This window comes from Salmo salar, chromosome ssa19 (assembly GCF_905237065.1).
Source record: "Salmo salar chromosome ssa19, Ssal_v3.1, whole genome shotgun sequence".
NCBI classification, from domain to species: Eukaryota; Metazoa; Chordata; class Actinopteri; order Salmoniformes; family Salmonidae; genus Salmo; species Salmo salar.
In genome coordinates, this window is record NC_059460.1 from 10,396,372 (window position 1) to 10,422,641 (window position 26,270).

Consider the following 26,270-nt stretch of genomic DNA (forward strand, 5'->3'; position numbering starts at 1 on the left):
TCTAGCAACACCTGTGGCGGGCAGCAAGGTGTACGGTGTTTCTTACATGTAAGGGATTACAAAAAAACTAATTTACAAGCAAAAATATTGAAATTCGATTACAGATAGTTTAGAAAAACTAGATGATTACTTTTAAATTCAGAAAGAAAAAATCTTTGATTCTTCTCTGTTTTCTCAATGATATTCAAATCAGAATTGAAAAAAGGCTTAAGTTTAAGTACAACAACAAAAATAAGATAAGAAAACTGGGAACCGACAATATCTGTAGTTCCCAATTTCCAAGAGTAGGCCTATCAGATGGTTTTTTTTTAAATCTTATACTGAAATTGTTACAAGTGTCAGTCCCATGTTTCATGAGCTGAAAGAAAAGATCCCAAAAATGTTCCATACGCACAAAAAGCCTATTTCTCTCCAATTTTGTTCACACATTTGTTTACATTCCTGTTAGTGAGCATTTCTCCTTGCCAAGATAATCCATCCACCTGACTGGTGTGGCATATCAAGAAGCTGATTAAACAGCCTGATCATTCCACAGGTGCACCTTGTCCTGGGGACAATAAAAGGCCACTCTAAAACGTGCAGTTTCGTTACACAACACAATGCCACAGATGTCTCAAGTTTTGAAGGAGCGTGCAATTGTCATGCTGACTGCAGGAATGTCCACCAGAGCTGTTGCCAGAGAATTGAATGTTCATTTCTCTATGTTAAGCCAACCTCCAACATAATTTTAGAGAATTTGGCAGTACATCCAACTGGCCTCACAACCGCAGACCAGGTGTAAACACGGCAGCCCAGGCTTCTTCACCTTCGAGATCGTCTGAGACCAGCAACCCGGACAGCTGATGAAACTGAGGAGTATTTCTGTGTATAAAAAAGCCCTTTTGTGAGGAAAACTCAGTCTGATTGGTTGGGCCTGGCTCCCCAGTGGGTGGGCCTATGCCCTCCCAGGCCCACCCATGGCTGCGCCCAAGCCCAATCATGGAAATTCATAGAATAGAACCTGATTTATGTATTTCAATTTAGTGATTTCCTTATACGAACAGTAACTCAGTAAAATCGCTGACATTTTTGCATGCTGCGTTTATATTTTTGTTCAGTATATATTGAATTATATTATTGAGTTGAGTGTAATAATTTATTTTGTTAGGCCTAATACGAATAGCGTTATACAATTTAAATAGGTCTACATCTTGCACTACAGTAGCCTAATTGCACAGGCGAGCCAGTGCACGAGCAGTGACCAACCACTGAACCATTGTGCCCAGCGCTCAAACGTCATGCCCTACGTGCGGCCACTGCGCCCGTCGTGCAGCAAGAAAGGTCCGGTTGCATCTGGAGAAGCGAGTCGCGACGTAAATCACAGACGACAGTCGACTTCCTCATGTCGCTGTGTGATTGACCGTGCATAGCAGCTTCTGTTTGGAAGTCCTCAGCACACACAGGTAAGATTTTAATGAGATTTCAAGCTTCGATTTCGGTTTGTGTTACCTGTTTAAATGGTGCCGCTTTCGCTCTGCCTCACAGGTTGTCAAGCTACAGCTTTTAGAGAAGTCTTTGTCAATAGCTCAGCGACATTTTCTGCTGTTTTCATTGAGCCTGGTTGGAACATGTCTCCTTGTTGTACAAATGCAACATCGCCACACATTTGATTACAGTGTTGCCAAACAGCCGGATGTTTGCTATTACAGGGTTGACACATTGTAACAACAAATTACACGCACTGTCGCGCTCTTTAATGCACATTCGTTTGAAATGAATTAACATAGGCTCGATAAATATTATAATGACCATGCAATGATTTCCCAAAGCCTTATAACTAATACGGATAATGAATGGTTTTGTCAGAGATGACTGGACTATATGTAGGCCTTCTTCAGTCTGGACTACCTAACCACAGCTCTGTCATCATATGTAAATGACATGTGAGCGAGAGTGGGGGGGCACAGAGGAGAGATCTCCAAGCCTTACATTTCTATTCAGCCGTAAATACTTTCTTTCATGCCATGGATCCAATCTGTTCCCTCAGATTGCGTCAGACCTATGAAAAACCAGATTCAATGCTGCATGGTAAATAGCCTGTGTTCATCAGTTATGGTCATTAAGATATGAATACTGATGGATGTGTGGCTGTCTGTACACATTTCACTTGTTGAATTATTCAGCTGAAGGCAGTTTGTCTGAAGGCTATTTTAGGAAGGCTGTTGCCCTTAATACTACAGGGACATGCTCTGGCATCTTGCAAATGGCATGTTCCTTGGCAATGACTACACTTTTGTCAATCAGTAAACAGGGAAAACACACACAGAGCTCATAGTCTATGCTGATCTTAGCTCCTCGGGTGTATTGTTGTATGTAAAACACAAATATTTCAGATTGCCAGGTACATCCCAGTCCCACCACTAAAAACCAGTCATGTAGCCTACACGCCACATTGAACTTACAGGAAAGGAATGTACAGTATGTCTCTAAGATGCTGTACTTCACGCCACAAATCTTAGCATAAAGTGTTTTCCACACCAGCGACGATGAGTATTGATAATGCCAGCTATCCCAGTTACAGTAATAGATACTGTATATCAGTCGTCCTTCTCAGTCCCCCTCCAATTCCTGATTTAAAAAAAATATATATTTTTTATTTTAATTTTGTTTTTGTTTTTTTGTGCTTCTGACACACATATGCAATACCAGGATCACATGGACATTAAGACATATCAAAAAGATGCTGTCTTTATACCGTAAACACTCAAATAAATACTTGACGCAAATACTCTGTTTTTTTAGTATCAATTGTTTATTTCCCCGCAAGTTAACCTTATTCTCAAATAAGTATTGTTGATGTAACAACCAATCCAAAGGAACCCCAGTTTGGGGTGACTGAGTTCCTCATTAGTAGTGAGTGACCCAATGTTTACTAGTCCAACAGCTGTTTACCATCGCTGCCACGGTGACACCATTTTGAGCATCACAGCTGAGTGCCAAGCAGCTGAGAGGAGGATAGAGGCCCAAAATAGCACCCTGCGGTCACCCTTTTGCACTGCATTCTGGGTATAACCTCTCTCTAATAGGGTGTTATCATGTCAGCAGTGGGGCTTAACCTCAATCTCCCTGGCAATGGTTACTGTATATGAAATCATGTTTAAGGATTTGGATTTTGTCCAATGCATGCTAATACTAAACAATAGTGTTTCTTTCACTGGGTGAAGAATTGTAGAATATTAAGAAATAAAGTTGCTTTTGAATTCAGAGGTGTTAAACTGTTCATAAGGGAAGGTGATGTCAGTGATGGCAATGCCACTGAGTGTGTGTTTGTAGTGCAAGGGTGAAATTGGTGTAGATATTGACTTTATAAAACGCATTTCCTGCAATTCTGCGTAGTTTGACATGACTTATTATGCCTCTATTGAGGGGTATATGGAGGGGTATTTTGAAAACACAATATAGAGGATGATGACCCAATATAGAGGATGATGCCTCCTCAGGAGGATGAGCTGGTCAAACAGCAGTCTACTCGCATTAATATTTTTTTTTTATGAACGGTATACGCCCACACCATTCTGTTGGGGTATGCCCACCCCATTCCAACACAGAAAAGCTGCTTTTTAACATACCATTTTTTTTGGAAGGAAAACTAAGTAATTATTTCACTTATTGTAATTAATTATAGGTCAAATTTATAGAAATCTGTTAACACTGGACAGTTACTTTAAAGCTAATTTCCTGCTATTTTAATTTTTTATTATTTTAAATAAATGACATGTCCCCCTAACCCCCATGGCAATTTCACTTATGTTGTAGGGACTGGGTTCTCTGGGTGCTAACTAAAAAAAAACAGCAAGGCTTTCCCTCTGGCTCCCCTCTGCAGATGGCTGGTTTATGGCACAGGGTAATCCCTCCACCCCCCTGGGAGACTGCATGTGTGTTTACATTGTGTGTGTGTGTTCCCCTGTCTCCCAGGCCCTGCTATGTTGAGGTGTATCAGCTATGACTGATGTGGAGGCGACATATGAAGACTTCATCGCTTCACAGCGGACCGGCCGACGGAACGCCGTACACGACATCCCACAATCCCCTGAGGCACAGGGACCCAGCGACCTATCACACGACCTGGCTCAGCTCAACATCAACAAATCCTGTGAGAGCATTGGACACACTCTGTTTCAAAACTTGCCTAGCATAATTCACCTGTTGGTCAGGAAGCTGATGAAAGATGCATTTGGTGTTTCAACTTGAGACAAAATCCAGACTTGCCAGGACCTGTGTTTTATAAATTGGGCTATATTATCTCTTCATCTCTTTCTGTTGCGGTGCAATGTGTTGTTTTACATGACATATGGGAGAAAGTGTGACAATGCCAAGATAATGCCAATTTGGCCAACGCAGGAAGTTGAAACCGACAGGCGGCCAGACGAGCCATGTGTTTCCCTTGATAACTCACAGGGAGAATCTCAATTGCATATTCCTCAGCCCTCTCTCCTGACCTTCTTTTCAAAACCCATTGGATGAGAAAGCCAGAGGACCCTCCCCTCTGACCTTCTCCTCCAGTGGGTTTTGAGAAGGAGGCAAAGAGAGAGGACGTAAGGAGTATGCAATTAAGATTCACCAATAGTGTTGTCCTGCTGTCCATATTTACATGGTGACATCATAGTCAATATGTCTTCTAGTCGCTTTAGCGGATGACAACTCAAACACCCTTCTTCTGCTCTCTTTCTCTCTCTCTCACTGACGTCAGATGTAATGATGTCATTTAGAGTCATTATTAATGCATGAATTGCCTACCCCCCCCTCTCTCTCTCTCTCTTAGGTGAAGGAGAGGATGCTGAAAAGAGCCAGGCCCCGTCAGAGTCTTCATCCCAATCAGAAGAGGGGGGTAAAGAGTAGGAGGGCTAGCAGACGATCAGTGGTCATCAGTGGACAAACTGCTGCTCTTTTTCCAAACTTCTAATCTGTGAACTGATCTTTCACCCTACTATCGTCCAGTAGTCCCTCCCCAACTTCTCTCAAAACTCTGCCCTGAGCCAATAATATGAATTGTTGGGGTTACTTAGGCAGCCGCAGCACACTGAGCCCTCTGTGCTGGTCCGCGTCCCAACAGTCTTAAAAAGCTCCCTTTCCTTACCTACTTTCCTTCTAAACCACTGAAGCTGAAATTAGACGAGACCCCAGTTCCGATTCTCCCAACTCTCCTTGAAGTGTGTACACTTCAGGGGAACAGGAAGAAACGGAATGAATGGGAAGGACAGAATTGGAGTGATATGGTACGGCAGATGAAAACTATGTGGTGGAATCTTACCCATTGACTTTTCGGTGGTCCTTCCTAAAGGAAAGGAAGCCATTTAATGTGGTTGGGACGTGGCTGAAGATGTTTTCAATAGAGGAAGTGGAACTTACCTAACCTGCCTTGGGGATTCTCTATGGTTACCACTCTAAACACAGAACTAAACTGTAACAATGAACAGTGATTGGACACTGACTCCAGCTCTTTCCTCTCTGCCCTGATGCCATTGGCCCAGGCCCCCTGTCAATCATGTGGACATCCTTACAGTAACAACAACCTCCTTTCACTCTCTAAATGATTGAACCTTCATTTAACCAAGAGATCTCCTGAGCTTGAAAACCTCTTTTACCAGAGACTTGACAAGGCACGGCACTGGGGTTGGAAACTAAAATGACATATACATTGACATGACGTGATAATTGGACACACTGACACACTAAAAGATGGCCGTTAATTTCGCTGCACTGTTTTGCTCGTCTCCAACAGGTTTGCTATGTAAGCGTACACTGCTAGCTGATGTCCCCTCCATAGCGTGTGGCTGATCAGTGTGTTTACTGTCCCATGGTTGTGTCCTGTCTCACCCACTGTACCAGGAATTGAGCTGTGACTTACTCTTTTTTTTTTTTTGTCTGTATTTCATCAAGTTATTAATCCAAACTCATAGGCTACAATTTCCGTAATGGATTATTTAATCAGTTTGGATTAGTAACTCGTTACGAGAAGAACACTAGTTTTGAAGGTGAGACTGACATCTTTGCTCGACGCCATTGTTGAGTTGCTTGTTTGGATGTACAAATAAAGATCATTCATCATTGATAGGAGACTAGTGAGTTTATTGCCAGTGGCTCCCTCTTGTGGTCAACACGGGCTTGTGGTCTACATTGTCTTTTTGGTATTGCAGTTCAGACTTGGTGACAGCCAGCTTCACTCTCTGTTCCACTGCCATGTCTCTCAGCTCAGTCTAGATGTTAAGGGTCATCTGGTTAGCTTCAGTGTTTTGGCTCTTGAAACTGTTCAACACCAGTAGAGCTATACGGCCCCTGGTTTGATAAGACCTAGCAATGTGCTGTTAGCTCAACCTTTATCAGGATGCGTCTATGTCACCCCTATCATTAGAAATGTGAACATTGGCTCGCCCATATGTTTGATATATTAATGTAGGACCAGCCCACTATTATGAGAGCTCTCCTGGCTTGCCCCGGGTGATCAATGTGTAAATCAACCCCTGACAGTACGTAATATAATGACAGGATGGACAGCTGACCGCAGTGCCAGACCACGTGTAACAACACCTGCACAGGATTGGTACATCCGAACATCACACCTGCGGGACAGGTACAGGATGGCAATAACAATAGCCCGAGTTACACCAGGAACGCACAATCCCTCCATTAGTGCTCAGACTGTCCGCAATAAGCTGAGAGAGGCTGGACTGAGGGCTTGTAGGCCTGTTAGGCAGGTCATCACCAGACATCACCGGCAACAACGTTGCCTATGGGCACAAACTCACCATCGCTGGACCAGACAGTCGCGGTTTTGTCTCACATGGGGTGATGGTCGGAATCGCATTTATCGTCAAAGGAATGAGCGTTACACCGAGGCCTGTACTCTGGAGCGGGATCGATTTGGAGGTGGAGGGATTCGTCATGGTCTGGCGTGATGTCACATCATCGGACTGAGCTTGTCATTTCAGGCAATCTCAACGCTGTGCGTTACAGGGAAGACATCCTTTCCTTCATGTGGTACCCTTCCTGCAGGCTCATCCTAACATGACCCTCCAGCATGACAATGCCATCAGCTATACTGCTCGTTCTGTGCGTGATTTCCTGCAAGACAGGAATGTCAGTGTTCTTCCATGGCCAGGGAAGAGCCCGGATCTCAATCCCATTGAGTACGTCTGGGACCTGTTGGATCGGAGGGTGAGGGCTAGGGCCATTCCCCCCAGAAATGTCTGGGAACTTGCAGGTGCCTTGGTGGAAGAGTGGGGGTAACATCTCACAGCAAGGACTGGCAACTCTGGTGCCGTCCATGAGGAGAAGATGCACTGCAGTACTTAATGCAGCTGGTGGCCACACCAGATACTGACTGTTACTTTTGATTTTGAACCCCCCCCCCCCTTTGTTCAGGGACACATTATTCCATGTCTGGAACTTGTTCAGTTTATGTCTCAGTAGTTGAATCTTGTTATGTTCATACAAATATTTACACATGTCCGGGAACTTTTTTGCTGAGTTTACAATTATTGCAACTTCCACAAATGTAATAACTGTAGTTGGATTGTAGGCTGTGCCAATGTTGTAGACCAGGGTGGTTTCAGTATTATAGGGACCCACATATCTTCCATTCATCAAAGCAGTATAGAAGGCCACCTTTGGTCTGTCTGTGAGCACAGGAGATCAAACACACTGCTAGATTGACTGTAGCATTCATCATTTTGAAAGATGAACATTCCAGCCTAATATTTATTTCTAATAAGTATAGGAAGATCAACTATTGACTGTTCATACACTGACTATTCCAGAAGACAACATTAAAGTAGTGTATCACTAGTAAGGGAATGCTTCTCTACTTTTAAATTAGAGTATGAAGCAGGACTGACAGGGCAGGGATCCATGTTTTCTGGACGGTTACTTCTGCTAAACTTGAAAGACTCATTAACACTATTATCCCAGAAACCCTAGACCCACTCCAATTTGCATACCGCTCAAACAGATCCACAGATGATGCAATCTCTATTGCACTCCACGCTGCCCTTTCACACCTGGACAAAATGAACACCTATGTGAGAATGCTATTCATTGACTACAGCTCAGCGTTCAATACCACGAAAGCTCATCAGTAAGCTAAGCGTCCTGGGATTAAACCTCTCCCTCTGCAACTGGATCCTGGACTTCCTGGTGGGCTGCCCCCAGGTGGTGAGGGTAGGTAGCAACACATCTGCCATGCTGATCCTCAACATTGGAGCCCCTCAGGGGTACTTGCTCAGTCCCCTCCTGTACTCCCTGTTCACCCAAGACTGTATGGCCAGGCACGACTCCAACACCATTGTTAAGTTTGCAGGCGACACAACAGTGGTAGGCCTGATCCCCAACAACGACGAGACAGCCTATAGGGAGGTCAGGGACCTGGCCGGGTGGTGCCAGAATAACAACCTATCCCTCAATGTAATCAAGACAAAGGAGGTGATTGTGGCCTACAGGAAAAGGAGAACCGAGCACGCCCCCATTCTCATCGACAGGGCTGTAGTGGAGCAGGTTGAGAGCTTCAAGTTCCTTGGTGTCCATAAGACTCCTGAACAGGTAATGAAATGGCTAACCAGACTATTTGCATTGTGTCCTGCTACAATGCAAATTGTGTCCTGCCAACCCCTCTTTTACGCTGCTGCTACTCTCTGTTTATCATCTATGCAGTCACTTTAACTATACCTACATGTACAAATTACCTCAATTAGCCCGACTATCCGGTGCCCCCGCACATTGGCTACCAGGACTATTTGCATTGTGTCCCGCCACCCCCCCAACCGCCAACCCCCTCTTTTACGCTGCTGCTTCTCTCTGTTTATCATCTATGCAGTCACTTTAACTATACATTCATGAACATATTACCTCAATTAGGCCGACTAACCGGTGCCCCCACACATTGGCTACCCGGACTATTTGCATTGTGTCCCAAAACTCCCCACCTGCCAACCCCCTCTTTTACTCTGCTGCTACTCTCTGTTTATCATCTATGCATAGTCACTTTAACTATACCTACATGTACATATTACCTCAATTAGCCCAACTAACCAGTGCCCAAGCACATTGACTCTACTGGTACCACCTGTATATAGCCTTGTTACTGTTATTTTCACTGTCATTGTACTGTTTTGTTTTTTATTTCTTTACTTATCTATTGTTTACCTAATTTTTACTTAAATTGTGCTGTTGGTTAGGGCTTGTAAGTAAGCATTTCACTGTACGGTCTACACCTGTTATATTTAGCGCACGTGACAAGTAAACTTTGATTTGAGTCTTCTTGGATATGATGCTACAAGCTTGGCAGACCTGTATTTGGGGAGTTTCTCCCATTCTTCTCTGCAGATCCTCTCAAGCTCTGTCAGGTTGGATGGGGATCTGTCGCTGAACAGCTATTTTCAGGTCTCTCCAGAGATGTTAGATTGGGTTCAAGTCCGGGCTCTGGCTGGGCCACTCAAGTACATTCAAAGACTTGTCTCGAAGCTACTTCTGCTTTGTCTTGGCTTTGTGCTTAGCGTCGTTGTCCTGTTGGAAGGTGAACCTTCGCCCCAGTCTGAGGTCCTAAGCATGCTGCAGAAGCTTTTCATCAAGGATCTCTCTGTACTTTGCTCCATTCATCTTTCCCTTTTACAAGCTTTTACGAAGGAGAAAATCATGTAGGCTATGAGGATTATACATTTATATTCATAGCTACAGCCATTGTAACATGAAATAGATGACAATGGCCAACTCGTATTTTTTTCAAACTGCTTCAACTGATTGATGTTGCAGTCTGTTAAAACAGTTGGCTCATAGTTCAATGTTTGTGAGTTCTAATCAATCAATCAAACACTTTTATAAAGGCCCTTTTTACATCAGCAGTTGTCACAAGGTTTCTTTATAAGCAAGAAGCCTAAAACCCCAGAGGGCAAGCAATGCAGATGTAGAAGCACGGTGGCTAGGAAAAACTCCCTAGAAAGGCTGGAACATAGGAAGAAACCTAGAGGAACCAGGTGCCGGAGGGGTGGCCAGTCCTCTTCTGGCTAATGGGGCAGATATATATATATATATATATTTTTTTTTTTTCTTCAATGCCTTTATTTACATTATTCATCCTGTGCCCACACAATTCTGAAAGTGAAAGCATGCCTGTGAGAAGTGTCGCCCTGATAGTAGTTGTTGGTTGTTATACTGTACCCAAGTCCAATCCATGAGTTAATTTGATCATTGGAAAAATGCATACTGCGTAACTACTGCAATGCGGGTTGGATTTAATTGAGCCACTAATCTTCATTTTCAATAAATGAGAATTTACATTTCAAAGGTTTTTCACACTGCAAGTGGCAATAGTTATCCGTAACTCGGCGCCTTACCAATATGAACAAACTGTACAGAGCCATATTGTTTTGCGATGCACATTATTTTATTGTCAGAGCGTGCCAGTGGACTTCTGGTAAGTATGCTTTAGTGAGAAAGCGCTGGGATCAAGTACAACTACGTTTACCCAATGGGGTAAAGTACTTAAGTATACATACTTTAAAGTTCTACTTGAGTCGTTTTTGGGGGGTATCTGTACTATACTATTTATATTTTTGACAACTTTTAACTTCACTACATTCCTAAAGAAAATAATGTACTTTTTATCCCTCACACCCAAAAGTACTCGTTACATTTTGAATGCTTAGCGGGAGAGAAAATTGTTAAATTCACACACTTATCGAGAGAACATCCCTCGTCATCCCTACTGCCTCTGATCTGGTGGACTCATGCTTTGTTTGTAAATGATGTCTGAGTGTTGGAGTGTGCCCCAGGCTATCCATACATTAAAAAAAAACGTTGCTTAATATAAGGAATGTTTTATTTGTACTTTTACTTTTCATACTTAAGTATATTAGAGCAATTACATTTACTTTTTATACTTATGTATATTTAAAACCAAAAACTTTTAGACTTTTACTCAAGTAGAATTTTACTGGATTACTTTTACTTGAGTCATTTTCTATTAAGGTATGACAATTGGGAACTTTTTCCACCACTGTGTTTACCTGCCCCCAAAATGTATATTTATGACTGGTTATAAGAGATCCCTACCAGATTTCAACCAGTAAATGACATCTTTATCACATCTGATTGTCAAAAAATCACTTCATAGGGCTCCTTTATTTATTTAACCGTAATTTAACTAGGCAAGTCAGTAAAGAACAAATTCTTATTTACAATGAAGGCCTAATGTATGGAGTAAAAAGTACATTATTTTCTTTAGGAATGTAATGAAGTAAAAGTTGTCAAAAATATAAATAGTAAAGTAAAGTACATACACCCCCAAAAAAGTCTTTTTTGGGGGTGTAAGTAAAAATACTTTAAAGTACTACTTAAGTACTTTACACCACTGGGTAATAGTTGTTCCCGATCCCAACGTTTTACTAGCCTGACCGCACACGTTCATCAAACTGCAACATATTTCCAGCCTCCAAACAGTGGTGAATGGAAAGAGACATCTGTTACACAAAATAGCATAATGGCATTTGGCGATTGTCATTAGTTCCGAATTTATGAGACTTTATTTATGAGACTATTTATTTAATAGAACACTTATTTGGCCAATTTATTGTTATTTCTGGCTAAAACTCATACTCTGAAACGGGGACTTTGCAGAATGAAATGTACATTTGTTCCCTTCCCGCTTAGAGTTAAGTTTAGTTTTTCTTCTGAGGCTGAAGAGAATCATGTGAATCCTAGTCACCGGCTGACCGCAAGGAACGCCTTGTTCAAATAGCGTGAGTTACATTCGTTCCTACACAGTCTGAAGTTCATCCCAACCAAAATTGAACGATTTAAAAAACGTTTTTTATTGTAGAAAATACAAACTCGTAATAATCATTGAAGTCGCCTCATCTTGTTTCAGCTGGGACACTTCCGAACTGTACTAATTTCAAAAAGGCACTGCTGAGATTCGAACTCAGGATCTCCTGTTTACTAGACAGGCGCTTTAACCAACTAAGCCACAGCGCCAGTGATGTAATAGGCATGACATAAGTTACTCATTCTTGACCTTTGGTAATGTAAGGATTTGTAAAGTATATTGTGTGCAGTTTCCACATCACATTCCAGTATGAACTGTAAAGACCAGAACGGTGTAAAGTGGTGGATCAGACATCAATCTAAAGGAAAATGGTATTCAGTCACAGACATATTGGTATGATGTAGTAACAGCTAAATACCTCAGGGTGTCACTATCTACACGTGTCAGAAAACACAAGCCCCACGTAATCTCACGTGACCAAATCCAAAAGCTGCCACCGCGGCCAGAAAGCGGCGCACACTGTCGCAAGGTATCAATGTTGTGACGGGTCAAAGAGATCTAGCTAGGTACCTAATCGTCGCCTTGATCGTGTTGAATTTAAAAGTAAAGGGTAGCTAGCTATGCTTGCTATTGATCTCCGTTTGACAACCGCTACCGGTCCAACATACATAATCGGCTTGCAGTGAAAAGGAACATCGATCGTGTTCTGACTGCGCGTGTCACGAAACAAGTCAAGACTGGGATTCTAGTGTCCATCAAAGTGGACACCATTTTATCAAGGATAGCTAGCGAGCTAGTCTATTCCAAATCGGCTAAAAACACTGGCCTTCGCGTTGTGAATGGGTTTGCGATAGCAAACTACTGCTACAGAAGAGGGGAGCGCGTCATCCAGTAAAATGGAAACGGCAGATGAAGGTAAATGTCATTTTACAGTCAGTCTAACGTTACTTGTAACGTTAGCTGATTTACACTACTGTTAGAGACCACATTGTTCAGACTGTGGGTAACGTTAGTTTACCTTGCCAACGTCAGCTGCAAACACATTTTTCGTCGGCAGACACCCAAACAGTGACATGAGCCATCGATAATAAAATGTTTCTCTGAACAAATGAACTAATATCTTCCTCTTTTGTCTGTTTGTAGCAGATATATGTCGTGTGTGTCGTTCGGAGGGGACCCCAGACAAGCCCCTGTACCACCCCTGTGTCTGCACCGGCAGTATCAAGTTCATCCATCAGGAATGGTGAGTGGCTATTTGTCTGACTTGATCACACTGTGAGTATGCAGTCATCAGGAGCAATTACAAAGAATGTCATTGAATTGGAACCTCAATATTGTTTTACTTATCAGGAGTCCACTGTATACTGTATGTAGGCCTAATATTTATAGTCCGACTATACCCCGCCACACCAGCCCCAAGTATTAGCAATAGACAAACCTCCTTACTGCTCCTCTGACATAATGGACATAGAGTAACATTTGAGTCGGTAGGAGGAAGTAACGTTAATGTTGATATACAGCTATAACATAGGTCCTAGCTGTTACCTAAGACTGTCCTGAGGTGATGGTTTTGGCCTGCGTCCAAGTGACCACCCTAAATTTGTCTGCTATCACAGCTGGTTTCTCTGCCTTCCCAGATGGCTTCTCTGCAGTGTGGGTCTAACAAAGGAAAAACAATTAGCTGGGCTGTGCTGAAATAACGCAAAGGATAGCAGCCAGTAATTGAGACTATTTTAGACTGAAGTCTAAATGTATTTTTCCATTGAGTTAGAATGATAGGCTTAGCCTCTAGGCCTGCTAGTGTAACTCTACATTACACACACACACTCACACACAGTGTGGCAACAGCTAGGGCGCAATCACTGACTTACATAACCCAGTAGTTAATTGTTCAGAGCTGGGTAGTTAATGCCATGCTGCTGGTACATTTATTGGGTAGTGTGTGTGTGTGGCATTGGCTCAGGCAAGGCTGGTTCGGGATTTAGGAGTAGAGGAATAACAATACTGTCACTATCTCACTTTCCAACCAAGGGTGGCATAACAGAGGAGCAAACTGAAGATTAAAAAAACATTCAGGCCTAGCAACACTTTTTGGATGACAATCAGTGGCTTCTAAAATAGCCTACTTTGTTATTAGAATTAGAACCTGGGAATACTGAGGAAAGTTGCTGATTTGTCACTTAGGCTATTAGCTATGAGACACAGATTAGTAATGATAAGCAGTCGGAACCCTCCTGAACTACTGTGGTGTGGTTTACTAAGCCTTTAGGTTACTGCAGGTGTGGTCACAGGGTACAGTAGTACAGCGTCATCGACATCATCCCATTTCTGAGAATATTTTTGATTTTACCTCTATTTAACCAAGCGGTTAATTTAAGAACACATTTTTAATTTCAATGACGGCCTAGGAACAGTGGGTTAACTGCCTTATTCAGGGTCAGAACGACAGATTTTTACCTTGTCAGCTCAGGGATTCGATCTTGCAACCTTTAGGTTACAAGTCCAGCAAGCTCTAACCACTAGGCTACCTGCCGCCACAAAATCTGCTCTGTCATTATGTCACTGATCTCTAATAGCACCTGTTGGGTCAGAGTACTGGTCACACACTATTCATTAAGCTGGACATATACAGTGAGGGGAAAAAAGTATTTGATCCCCTGCTGATTTTGTAAATTTGCCCACTGACAAAGAAATGATCAGTCTATAATTTGAATGGTAGGTTTATTTGAACAGTGAGAGACAGAATAACAACAACAAAAATCCAGAAAAACACATGTCAAAAATGTTATAAATTGATTTGCATTTTAATGAGGGAAATAAAATCAGCAGGGGATCAAATACTTTTTTCCCCTCACTGTAGATACCATGTTACCTAGGCTTAGTTGGTTACACTTGTATGTCATGGTGTTACTAACATGTAGGGTAACTGGACACTAGCTGTGTGTGTGTGACGTAATATTTTATTCACATTACAGTGCAAACTAGTACCACAGAATCACGAATGCTAGACAGCTCAGGGTTACAGTAGCAAGCGTTATACTCTGTCTTATAGAAGGCATTATAGGATGGTGGGCTTATGAATGAATGGACTGAGGTGTATGTATGAGAGTCTTGTGGGCGGTTCAGTGTGGGCTGTTCTCTGTCTCACTCGCGTTCACACGCACCACACCCCACATACCACCCACGCATCACCCCATGTGAGTTGAACTGAATTGTCCTACTTGAGTGAGGAAGCCAGTATTCCATGCCTGCATTTGCACAAGTTAGTTCCTCCGCTGAAACACACCTCTTTTACTATTGTTGTTGTTTACAGTTTGGTCCAGTGGCTGAAGCACAGCAGGAAGGAGTACTGTGAATTATGCAAGCACAGATTTGCTTTCACACCAAGTAAGTACCCGTCCGTGGCATTGACCTGTCAGTCTAAAAACGTGCTCTGTTGCAAGGGGGTGACTTCAGACTGGGAGGCTCTGCCATTGAATACAGTCTTAGAAACCTGTTTTCTAACTGGAACCCAAAAGGGTTATTCAAAGTATTCTCCTATTGGGACAGACCAAAAAACCCTTTTAGGTTCTACATACTTTTTGTTATTTTTAAGTCATTTCTCAACCTTATTATTCTCTCTCTAAGTTATTGACCAAGTTTGTAACTTTGAACATGGAGTGTCTCATCCCTCTCTCTCTGTCTGTGCTCCAGTTTACTCCCCAGACATGCCCCCCCGCCTGCCCATCCAAGACATCTGTGCTGGCCTGCTGACCAGTGTGGGCACGGCCATACGATACTGGTTTCACTACACACTGGTGGCCTTCGCATGGCTGGGGGTGGTCCCCCTCACTGCATGTGAGTAGAATGACACACGCGGACACATATACACACACCAATGCGTCAACACTTGACTCTTCAATACAGTATCACTCACATAACCTGTACACACACACTAAGTAAAGTTTCAGTGTGTTCTGGTTTTACAGGATCAGGAGAATTAGAAGTGGAACAGCGTTGTAATACAATCTGTCATTTCCCAGTTCGGTAAATCCCGCTGGTGTGTTTGATTATTTGTACTAGGCTTGTCACAATGCTAACATTTTAGAAACGATACGATACCAGGCCAAGTATCACGATTCCGTGGAGAATAACGATACCACGGTGGTAAAAAAATCTGTGGCCTTCTGTTTGCTCCGTCCCCAGGACGCTTGTTCAAGTTTTCTAAATGTTCTCCAAAAACCTGGAATTGAAATTCACACCTCTACTCAATAAAACACATTGAATTTAACTGACCACTGTTCAGTATATAATAGAATAATGCATAGAATGGCTGATTTGCTCATATTTGGTGCCGTGTGGTGCCAGGACAACAACCTCTCCCTCAACGTGATCAAGACAAAGGAGTTGATTGTGGACTACAGGAAAAGGAGGACCGAACACGCCCCCATTCTCATCGACGGGGCTGTAGTGGAGCAGGTTGAGAGCTTCAAGTTCCTTGTTGTCCACATCACCGACAAACTATCATGGTCCGAGCACACCAAGGCAGTCGTGAACAGGGCACGACAAAGCCTATTCCCCCTCAGGAGACTGAAAAGATTTTACATAGGTCCTCAGATCCTCAAAGTTCTACAGCTGTACCATCGAGAACATCCTGACTGGTTGCATCACTGCCTGGTATGGCAACTGCTTAGCCTCTGACCACAAGGCACTACAGAGAGTAGTGCGTACGGCCCAGTACATCACTTGGGCCAAGCTTCCTACCATCCAGGACCTCTATACCAGGTGGTGTCAGAAGAAGGCCCTAAAAATTGTCAAAGACTCCAGCCTCTCTGCAACCGCACAGCAAGCGGTACCGGAGCGCCAAGTCTAGGTCCAAAATGCTTCTAAACAACAGCTACCCCCAAGCCGTAAGACTCCTGAACAGCTAATCAAATGGCTACCAAGACTATTTGCATTGCAAACCCCCCCCCTTTTATGCTGCTGCTACTCTCTATTTAACTCTACCTACATGTGCATATTGCCTCAATACCTTGACTAACCGGTGCCCCTACACATTGATTGACTCTGTACCGGTAGCCCCTGTATATAGCCTCACTACTGTTCATTTACTGCTGCTCTTTAATTATTTGTTACTTTTATTTCAATTTTTTACTTAGGACAACTGAGCTTTGGAGGAATACGCAGATTTAAAGAGGAGTCCGTAATTTGCTTTCTAATGATCATGATCTTTTCCTCAAAGAAGTTCATGAATTTATTACTGCTGAAGTGAAAGCCATCCTCTCTTGGGGAATGCTGCTTTTTAGTTAGCTTTGCAACAGTATCAAAAGTAAATTTTGGATTGTTCTTATTTTCCTCAATTAAGTTGGAAAAATAGGATGATCGAGCAGCAGTGAGGGCTCTTCAATACTGCACGGTACTGTCTTTCCAAGCTAGTCAGGAAAAGACTTCCAATTTGGTGTTGCGCCATTTCTGTTCCAATTTTCTGGAAGCTTGCTTCAGAGCTCGGGTATTTACTGTATACCAGGGAGATAGTTTCTTATGACAAATGTTTTTTGTTTTTAGGGGTGCGACTGCATCTAGGGTATTACGCAAGGTTATATTGAGTTCCTCAGTTAGGTGGTTAATTAACTGATTTTTGTACTCTGACGTCCTTGGGTAGGTGGAGGGAGTCTGGAAGGGCATCTAGGAATCTTTGGGTTGTCTCAGAATTTATAGCACGGCTTTTGATGATCCTTGGTAGGGGTCTGAACAGATTATTTGTTGCGATTGCAAACGTAACAAAATGGTGGTCCGATTGTCCAGGATTATGAAGAAAAACATTAAGATCCACAACATTTATTCCACGGGACAAAACTAGGTCCAGAGTATGACTGTGGCAGTGTGTCGGTCCGGAGACATTTTGGACAAAACCCACTGAGTCGATGATGGCTCCGAAAGCCTTTTGGAGTGGGTCTGTGGACTTTTTCATATGAATATTAGTCACCAAAAATTAGAATATTATCTGCTGTGACTACAATGTCCGATAGGAATTCAGGGAACTCAGTGAGGAACGCTGCATATGGCCCAGGAGGCCTGTAAACAGTAGCTATAGAAAGTGGTTGAGTAGGCTGCATAGATTTCATAACTAGAAGCTCAAAAGACAAATGCAGTCATTTATTTTTTTGTAAATTGAAATTTGCTATTGTAAATGTTAGCAACACCTCCGCCTTTGCGGGATGTGCGGGGGATATGGTCACTAGTGTAACCAGGAGGAGAGGCCTCATTTAACACAGTAAATTCATCAGGTTTAAGCCATGTTTCAGTCAGGCCAATCACATCAAGATTATGATCAGTGATTAGTTCATTGACTATAACTGCCTTGGAAGGGAGGGATCTAACATTAAGTAGCCCTATTTGTGATCTCTCACATCTCAAATCTCTTGTAATAAGGACAAGAATGGAGGAGGTCTTTATTCCAGTGAGATTGCTAAAGCGAACACCACCATGTTTAGTTTTACTCAACCTAGATCGAGGCACAGACACGGTCTCAATGGGGATAGCTGAGCTGACTACACTGACTGCTAGTGGCAGACTCCACTAAGCTGGCAGGCTGGCTAACAGCCTGCTGCCTGGCCTGCACCCTATCTCATTGTGGAGCTAGGGGAGTTAGAGCTCTGTCTATGTTCGTAGATAAGATGAGAGCAACCCTCCAGCTAGGATAGAGTCTGTCGCTCCTCAGCAGGCCAGGCTTGGTCCTGTTTGTGGGTGAGTCCCAGAAAGAGGGCCAATTATCTACAAATTCTATCTTTTGGGAGGGGCAGAAAACAGTTTTCAACCAGTGATTGATTTGTGAGACTCTGCTGTAGAGCTCATCACTCCCCTTAACTGGGAGGGGGCCAGAGACAATTACTTGATGCCGACACATCTTTCTAGCTAATTTACACCCTGAAGCTATGTTGCGCTTGGTGACCTCTGACTGTTTCATCCTAAAATCGTTGGTGCCGACGTGGATAACAATATCTCTATACTCTCTACACTCGCCAGTTTTAGCCTTAACCAGCACTGTCTTCAGATTAGCCTTAACGTCCGTAGCCCTGCCCCATGGTAAACAGTGTATGATCGCAGGATGATTATTTTGAAGTGTAATACTGCGGGTAATGGAGTCACCAATGACTTGGGTTTTCAATTTGTCAGAGCTAATGGTGGGAGGCTTCGGCATCTCAGACCCCGTAACGGGAGGAGCAGAGACCAGAGAAGGCTCTGACTCCGACTCGCTGCTTAATGGTGAGAACCGGTTGAAAGTTTCTGTCGGCTGAATGAGCGACACCAGTTGAGCATTCATACAGCATTTCCTTCCAGAAGCCATGAGAAAATTGTCCGGCTGCGGGGACTGTGCGAGGGGATTTATACTACCATCTGTACTTATTGGTGGCACAGACGCTGTTTCATCCTTTCCGACACTTAAATTACCCTTGCCTAACGATTGCGTCTGAATCTGGGCTTGCAGCACCGCAACCTCGCCATATATTATGAGTACAGTGACAGCAATTAGAAGGCATAATGTTACTACTTAGCTTCGGCTGGTGGAGGTCCTGATGAACCACGTCGAGATCAAGCGTCCGGGGTGAAAAAAGTTGAATGAAAAAAGTAGAGCGAGGGGAAAATATAAAACGGTAATTAAACAGTAAAAACCGTGAAGTTGGCAGGTAGCAAAGTAAGGTTAGCAACAAACTCCACAGCAGCACGTAAACAAGTCAACTTATCTATTTTTTACTTAACACTTATTATTCTTACAACTGCATTGTTGGTTATGGGCTTGTATTCGGCGCATGTAACATAAAATTTGATTTGATTTGCAAAGGCCTACCTGTGATTTGGCTGGAGCAATCGGAGGAAGGAATATACAGTGCATTGGGAAAGTATTCAGACCCTATGACTTTTCCCACATTTTGTTACGTTATAGCCTTATTCTAAAATTGATTACAAAGTAAAACTTTTAATCATCAATCTACACACACCACCCCATAATGACAAAGCAAAAACAGCTTTTATTTTTTATCTTTTGCAAATTCCTAAAAAATACACATCTTAAATATCCCATTTACATAGGTATTCAGACCCTTTACTCAGTACTTTGTTGAAGCACCTTTGGCAGCGATTACAGCCTTGAGTCTTCTTGGGTATGACGCTACAAACTTGGCACACCTGTATTTGGGGAGTTTCTCACATTCTTCTCTGCAGCGTCGCTGCACAGCTATTATCAGGTCTTTCCAGAGATGTTAGATCGGGTATAAGTCCTTGCTTAAGACCTTGCCACGTTTGGGGGGAGGGCGGCACCATTTTTATTTTTTCAATCCAGTCGGATAAACACTCCAAACTGCCTACTCAACTACTCAGAGGCATCTGCATGGTCCTAAAGAACACTATTGTTTAAAAGATGGGCCGACAGACATGGCAGCTCTGCTTCTAGCTCCTAAGCTACTTTGCAATATTTTTTGTTGTTGTGTGTTATTTCTTAAATTATCAGCCCAGAATGTTTTTTGTGTTATTATATACAGCCGGAAATAACTTTTGGATATAAGAGCGGGTACTAATGCTGGTAACTCACCAGCATTACCACCAGGAATACGACTTTCCGGAATTGGATCCTTTGTTCGTACCCCCAGGGCAATTGAACTTATACCAGAGCCGGCTCCAAGATGCTGCCGGCAGAGTATATTACTCGCTAATGTTCAGTCTCTGGACAATAAAGTAGACAAGTTCAGGGCGAGGATCTTCTTCCAGAGAGACACCAGGGACTGGAACATACTCTGCTGTTGCGCCTTCTTCACCACACTGTCTGTGTGGGTGGACCATTTCAGTTTGTCTGTAACGTGTATGCCGAGGAACTTAACTTTCCACCTTCTCCACTGCTGTCTGTTCGATGTGGGTAGGGGGGTGCTCCCTCTGCTGTTTCCTGAAGTCCACGATCATCTCCTTTTGTTTTTTTGATGTTGTGTGAGAGGTTGTTTTCCTGACACCACACTCCGAGGGCCCTCACCACCTCCTTGTACGCGGTCTCATTGTTGTTGGTAATCAAGCCCACTACTGTTGTGTCGTCTGCGAACTTGATAGCACTGTATTATCCTCAAAGCTGGCAAAGAAGGTGTTTAGTTTGTCTGGAAGCGTGACGTTGGTGTCCGTGACGTGGCTGCTTTTCTTTATGTAGTCGGTGATTTCATGTCGACCCTGCCACATACGTCTCGTGTCTGAGCCGTTGAATTACGACTCCACTTCGTCCCTGTACCGGAATTTCGCTTGTTTGATTGCCTAGCGGAGTGAATAACTACGCTGTTTATATTCAGCCATATTCCCAGACCTCTTTCCATGTTTAAATGTGGTTTGCGCTTTCAGTTTTGCGTGAATGCTGCTGTCCATCCACGGTTTCTGGTTAGGGTAGGTTTTAATAGTCACAGTGGGTACAACCTCTCCAATGCACTTCTTTATAAACTCACTCACCGAGTCAACATATAGATTGATGTTGTTAGCGTTCCTGTGTGGCTCAGTTGGTAGAGCATGGTGTTTGCAATGCCAGGGTTGTGGGTTCGATTCCCACGGGGGACCAGTACGGAAAATAAAATTTATGAAATGTATGCAATTCACTACTGTAAGTCACTCTGGATAAGAGTGTCTGCTAAATGAATAAAATGTAAAAATGTTATCAGAGGCTGACAGGTACATATCCTAGTTCGCGTGATCAAAACAATATTGAAGAGTGGATTCCGATTGGTCAGACCAGCATTGAATGGTTCTAGTCACTGGTACATCCTGTTTGAGTTTCTGCCTTTAAGACGGCAGGAGCAAGATGGCGTCGTGGTCGGATTTGCAGAAGAGAGTGCTTGGGAGGGCTTTGTATGCATCGCGGAAGTTAGAGTAGCAGTGATTGTGTATTACACCCGCGCGTAGTGCAATCAATATGCTGTTTAGGTAGCCTTGTTCTCAAATTTGCTTTGCTAAGATCCCCAGCTACAATAAATGCAGCCTCAGGATATATGGTTTCCAGTTTACATAGAGTCCAGTGAAAGGTCCTTGAGGGCTGTCTTGGTGTCTGCTTGAGGGGGATTGTACACCACTGTGATGATAACTGACAAGAATTATCTTGGGAGATAATATGGCAGGCATTTGATTTGTAAGGAATTCTAGGTTGGGTGAGCAGAAGGACTTGAGTTCCTGTATGTTATGATTACACTATGAGTCGTTAATCATGAAGCGTACACCTCCGCCCTTCGTCTTCCCAGAGAGGAGGTAATCTCTGTCGGCGCGATGCATGGAGAAGCCTGGTGGCTGAACCGATTCCGACAACATATCCTGAGAGAGCCATGTTTCCGTGAAACAGAGAATGTTACAATCTCTGATGTCTCTCTGGAAGGCAACCCTTGCTCGAATTTAATCTATCTTGTTGTCAAGAGACTGGACATTGGCGAGTAGTATACTCGGGAGTGGTGGGCGATGTGCACGTCTACGCAGCCTGACCAGGAGGCCTCTCTGTCTGCCCCTTCTGCGGCGCAATTGTTTGGGTCGGCTTCTGGGATTAGATCCATTGTCCTGGGTGGTGGTTCAAACAGAGGATCCGCTTCGGGAAAGTCATATTCCTGGTCGTAATGTTGGTAAGCTGACGGCGCTCTTATATCCAATAGTTCTTCCCGCTGTATGTAATAAGACCTAACATTTCCTGGGGTAACAATATAAGAAATAATACATAAAAAAACGAAATACTGCGTAGTTTCCTAAGGACTCGAAGCGAGGCGACCATAACTGTCGGCGCCGTCTTACACTTGTTTGTACACTATCCACTCTATTAGGACTGTGAGGAAAACATTCAGGATTACAATATAAGGGTTTCTCATACAATTACTTAGGCTGCCCCTGCCTAAACACATTTGGCTTCAGTTGTCAGTTAATGTTTTAGGTGTTCAAATTATTCTAAGAGGGAGCTTTGCTCCTAACCAAGACTGGATTGTGGTCCTTTATGTACATCTCTCTTCAGTGTTTCCTCCAATGGTGAGATGATGCCCATAGCTCCTCTCGGTCTCCCTCTTCTCTTCAGGTCGAATCTACAAGTGTCTGTTTACCGGCTCCGTGAGCTCGCTCCTGACGCTGCCATTGGACATGCTTTCCACGTGAGTTCTGATGTCGTATCCTCCTCCTTCCCCAATCAGACTCTGTAACTCCTCACCCCCTCCTCATATGAGATGTTTTCTCCATTTCCAGTACTGTAGGTCATCAAAGAAAAGAAAAACCCACACACTGCTCTTGCTGGCATCACTTGTTTAAGCTCTCAGAGCTTTTTGATATTTTTGCATTATTCCTACCGACCTACAACAAGAACTCAGATGTGAATGCCTTTTCTAATCACAGTGTTGTAGAACATTCATCTGTCTTTCTCTCCTCCCCCTCCTGGTAGAGAGAACCTGCTGGCGGACTGTCTACAGGGCTGTTTCGTGGTGACGTGTTCGCTGTGTGCTTTCATCAGCCTGGTGTGGTTAAGAGAGCAGATAGTCCACGGTGGTCCCCCCCTGTGGCTGGAGCACCACCAGCAGCCCCAGCCCAACGCAGCCGGACAACAGCCCAACGAGGTAACACACGCACGCAAAGTAACACGTACACACACACACACACATGCAAGGTAACACGTACATGCGCACACAAGATCTCACACACACATACAGCCCCTCCATCCACATTCCTCCCCCAGGCTGCAGGTGCAGGTCAGGGAGCAGCTGATGACCCCCCTGCAGCCCCCCCTGCCCCCGCCGCCCCTCCAGCTCACAACGAGGCAGAGCCAGAGCCCCCAGACGGCCTCCCAGAACAGGGGGAGGAGCCAGAACTAGACAATGAGGAAGAGGGGGCGGCGGCTGAAGATGCGGACGCCAACAATGGAGCTCAAGGTAGGAGACTAGGGCCAGCCCTCAGCTGACGGGTAACATGGCAACGGCAATACTAAGTTATATAACATGTCTTTCTCTCCATCTCTTTCTCGCTCTATCAATCTCTCTTTATCTCTCTCGCTATCTCTCTTTCTACATCTCCCTGTCTCTCTGTCTATGTGTAGATGATATGAACTGGAATGCTCTAGAATGGGACAGAGCAGCAGAGGAGCTCACCTGGGAGAGGGTAAGACTGGTTTAGTTTCAGCAATCTCCAACACATCTGTCATGACTCAACTTCATGACACAACACTATCCATGACTACATCGATCACCTCCTAATGTCGCTCTCTACCTCTCAGATGCTTGGACTGGATGGCTCCTTGGTTTTCTTAGTAAGTATTTTACACACCTGGTATAGAGTAATATTTACACACCTGGTATAGAGTAATATTTACACACCTGGTATAGGGTATTATTAACACTTGTTATAGAGTATTATTGACACGCCTGGTATAGAGTATTATTGACACGCCTGGTATAGAGTATTATTGACACACCTGGTATAAAGTAATATTTACACACCTGGTATAGAGTAATATTTACACACCTGGTATAGAGTAATATTTACACACCTGGTACAGAGTATTATTGACACGCCTTGTATAGAGTAATATTTACACACCTGGTATAGAGTAATATTTACACACCTGGTATGGGGTATGATTAGCAGACTTAATATGGGATGTTATTGCAGTGAAGGAAGGGGTTGTCTGTTTTCTAAGCAGTAGCACTAGAAAGTAGTAACATGACATTTGTCTCGTCTTCCAGGAGCATGTGTTCTGGGTTGTGTCTCTGAACACTCTCTTCATCCTGGTGTTCGGTAAGTACACTAACACAAACTCTCTCTACCCTTCTTAAAACCAACTAGCCTGGTACGGTGGTACGCCTGGGAGCTTTGATATATCTTCTTGTTCTCTCTTCCAGCGTTCTGTCCATACCACATTGGTCACTTCTCTGTCGTGGGACTTGGCTTTGAGGAATATGTAAGAAACAGTTTGTATCATACCTCTCCTGCCTTTCTGAGCAAAACATAGACCGTATAATGATATGGAATTTTTGTGGAAAATTTGATATAAAGATTAAGACAGTGACTATTTAATTGTGTAATAGAACAATCTTTAATCAAGCAGCTGCAGGGGAAGTCTATCTCTGATTTCACAGGGAAGAACTCGAAGAGTAAATGGTTCCGTGTCCCTTATTTAGTGTTTACACAACACTTCTTTATACAAGCAACCATTCCCAGAACACAATGGCCTTGTGTTAGGGTGCAGACATACCAGGACTCTATGAAATGCATAACATCACAGTCCAACAGAACATATCCGTGGAGAAGTTACAACAGCTCACCCCAAATTCTGCCACCACAGAATGATATTGAATATGTGTGTCTTCTCTAGGTTCAAGCTTCCCATTTCGAGGGCCTGATCACGACCATCGTGGGGTACATCCTGCTGGCCATGACGCTCATCCTCTGTCACGTATCCTTCCGCCTACTGATGGGGATCACTTCCTGTGACCATGCAGTGTTACCATGGAAGACCTTTCCATTGTTTTTGTGTATAAAAGTATGTGTTTTAGAGGTTGATACGGGAGGGAAAATTAATTCCTGTCTTGTCCTGTCCCCATCCCACCACAGTTCTATAACCCCGACAACTTTCCTTTCCTGATTTAAAAAATCACTCCCGTCCCGAGCAGAAATCAGGAATAACTTCCTCCATTAGCTGCTCGTCTGTCTGTCCCCCCCTCCCTGCACTTTGCTGCAAATGAGTTTCCATAGCAAAGGCCACATTTTATGCTGGGTGCGCAGTGTTCAAGAAATGAAAGAAAGAACTGTTAGCTATCTACTTTTCCTTGCCTGTCCAGATAATAAAGGCCTATTATAATGTTTTAAATAGTGATTTGAAGACTGAAGAAGGTGTCTTAATGTTGGGAGGAGGGGCAGGGATGAAAAAAATTCAAAACGATATTTCCTTCTATCACTGCTTTTAACACAAAATAACTCCACTGAAAATAATTACTGTACTGCCCGTTCCTGTGGACTGTTGATCCTGTCCTGAACTTCACTCTAGAATTTCACTCTTGTTCTCGTGTCAACCTGTGTTTGTCCTTAACTGGTGTCTCTCAGGGGTTTGCTGCTCTGGTCAGGTTCCAGAGGTCCCGCCGTCTACTAGGGGTCTGCTATATTGTTGTCAAGGTAACATTTCGGTTTTAAATCTAGGCTTTAAATCTATTACTATAAATCTTAATTAAACACTTGAGTGTACAAAACAATAGGAATGCACTTTCTCTTTCCATGACATAGACTATGATTCCTTATTAATGTCACCTGTTAAATCCACTTCAATCAGTGTAGATGAAGGGGATGAGACAGGTTAAAGAAGAATGTTTAAGCCTTGAGACAATTGAGACATTGATTGTGTATGTGTGCCATTCAGAGGGTGAATGGGCAAGGCAAAAGAGTTAAGTGCCTTTTGAGCGGGGTATGGTAGTAGGTGCAAGGTGCACCCCCTAGTGTCAAGAACTGCAACACTGCTGTTTTTTTCCCC

At 43.4% G+C, this 26,270-nt stretch overlaps 1 protein-coding gene, 1 long non-coding RNA gene and 1 other non-coding gene across 4 annotated transcripts in view; 2 read left to right on the forward strand and 1 right to left on the reverse strand.

Moving 5' to 3' along the window:
* Positions 1–1,203: 1,203 nt before the first annotated feature.
* On the forward strand, positions 1,204–6,089 carry LOC106578457 (uncharacterized). The gene is made up of 3 exons (XR_001322459.2): positions 1,204–1,442; positions 3,955–4,132; positions 4,802–6,089. It is a non-coding gene; the product is annotated as an uncharacterized lncRNA (long non-coding RNA).
* A 5,840-nt stretch (positions 6,090–11,929) lies between these two features.
* Positions 11,930–12,003, reverse strand: trnat-agu (transfer RNA threonine (anticodon AGU)). Its single transcript has one exon. It is a non-coding gene; the product is annotated as a tRNA-Thr (tRNA).
* A 299-nt stretch (positions 12,004–12,302) lies between these two features.
* Positions 12,303–26,270, forward strand: part of LOC106578456 (E3 ubiquitin-protein ligase MARCHF6) — a 25,590-nt gene continuing 11,622 nt past the window's right edge. The window contains exons 1-13 of one of the 2 annotated variants that reach the window (XM_014157265.2): positions 12,303–12,709; positions 12,941–13,037; positions 15,108–15,181; positions 15,488–15,631; positions 22,842–22,914; positions 23,199–23,370; positions 23,490–23,682; positions 23,847–23,908; positions 24,024–24,056; positions 24,493–24,544; positions 24,649–24,707; positions 25,122–25,202; positions 25,850–25,918. In XM_014157265.2, coding sequence (XP_014012740.2) covers positions 12,691–12,709; positions 12,941–13,037; positions 15,108–15,181; positions 15,488–15,631; positions 22,842–22,914; positions 23,199–23,370; positions 23,490–23,682; positions 23,847–23,908; positions 24,024–24,056; positions 24,493–24,544; positions 24,649–24,707; positions 25,122–25,202; positions 25,850–25,918 — 1,128 coding nt within the window. In that variant the 5' untranslated portion in view covers positions 12,303–12,690. Of the gene's footprint in view, positions 12,710–12,937; positions 13,038–15,107; positions 15,182–15,487; positions 15,632–22,841; positions 22,915–23,198; positions 23,371–23,489; positions 23,683–23,846; positions 23,909–24,023; positions 24,057–24,492; positions 24,545–24,648; positions 24,708–25,121; positions 25,203–25,849; positions 25,919–26,270 lie in introns of both variants that reach the window. The other variant, XM_014157264.2, reaches the window with a different exon arrangement.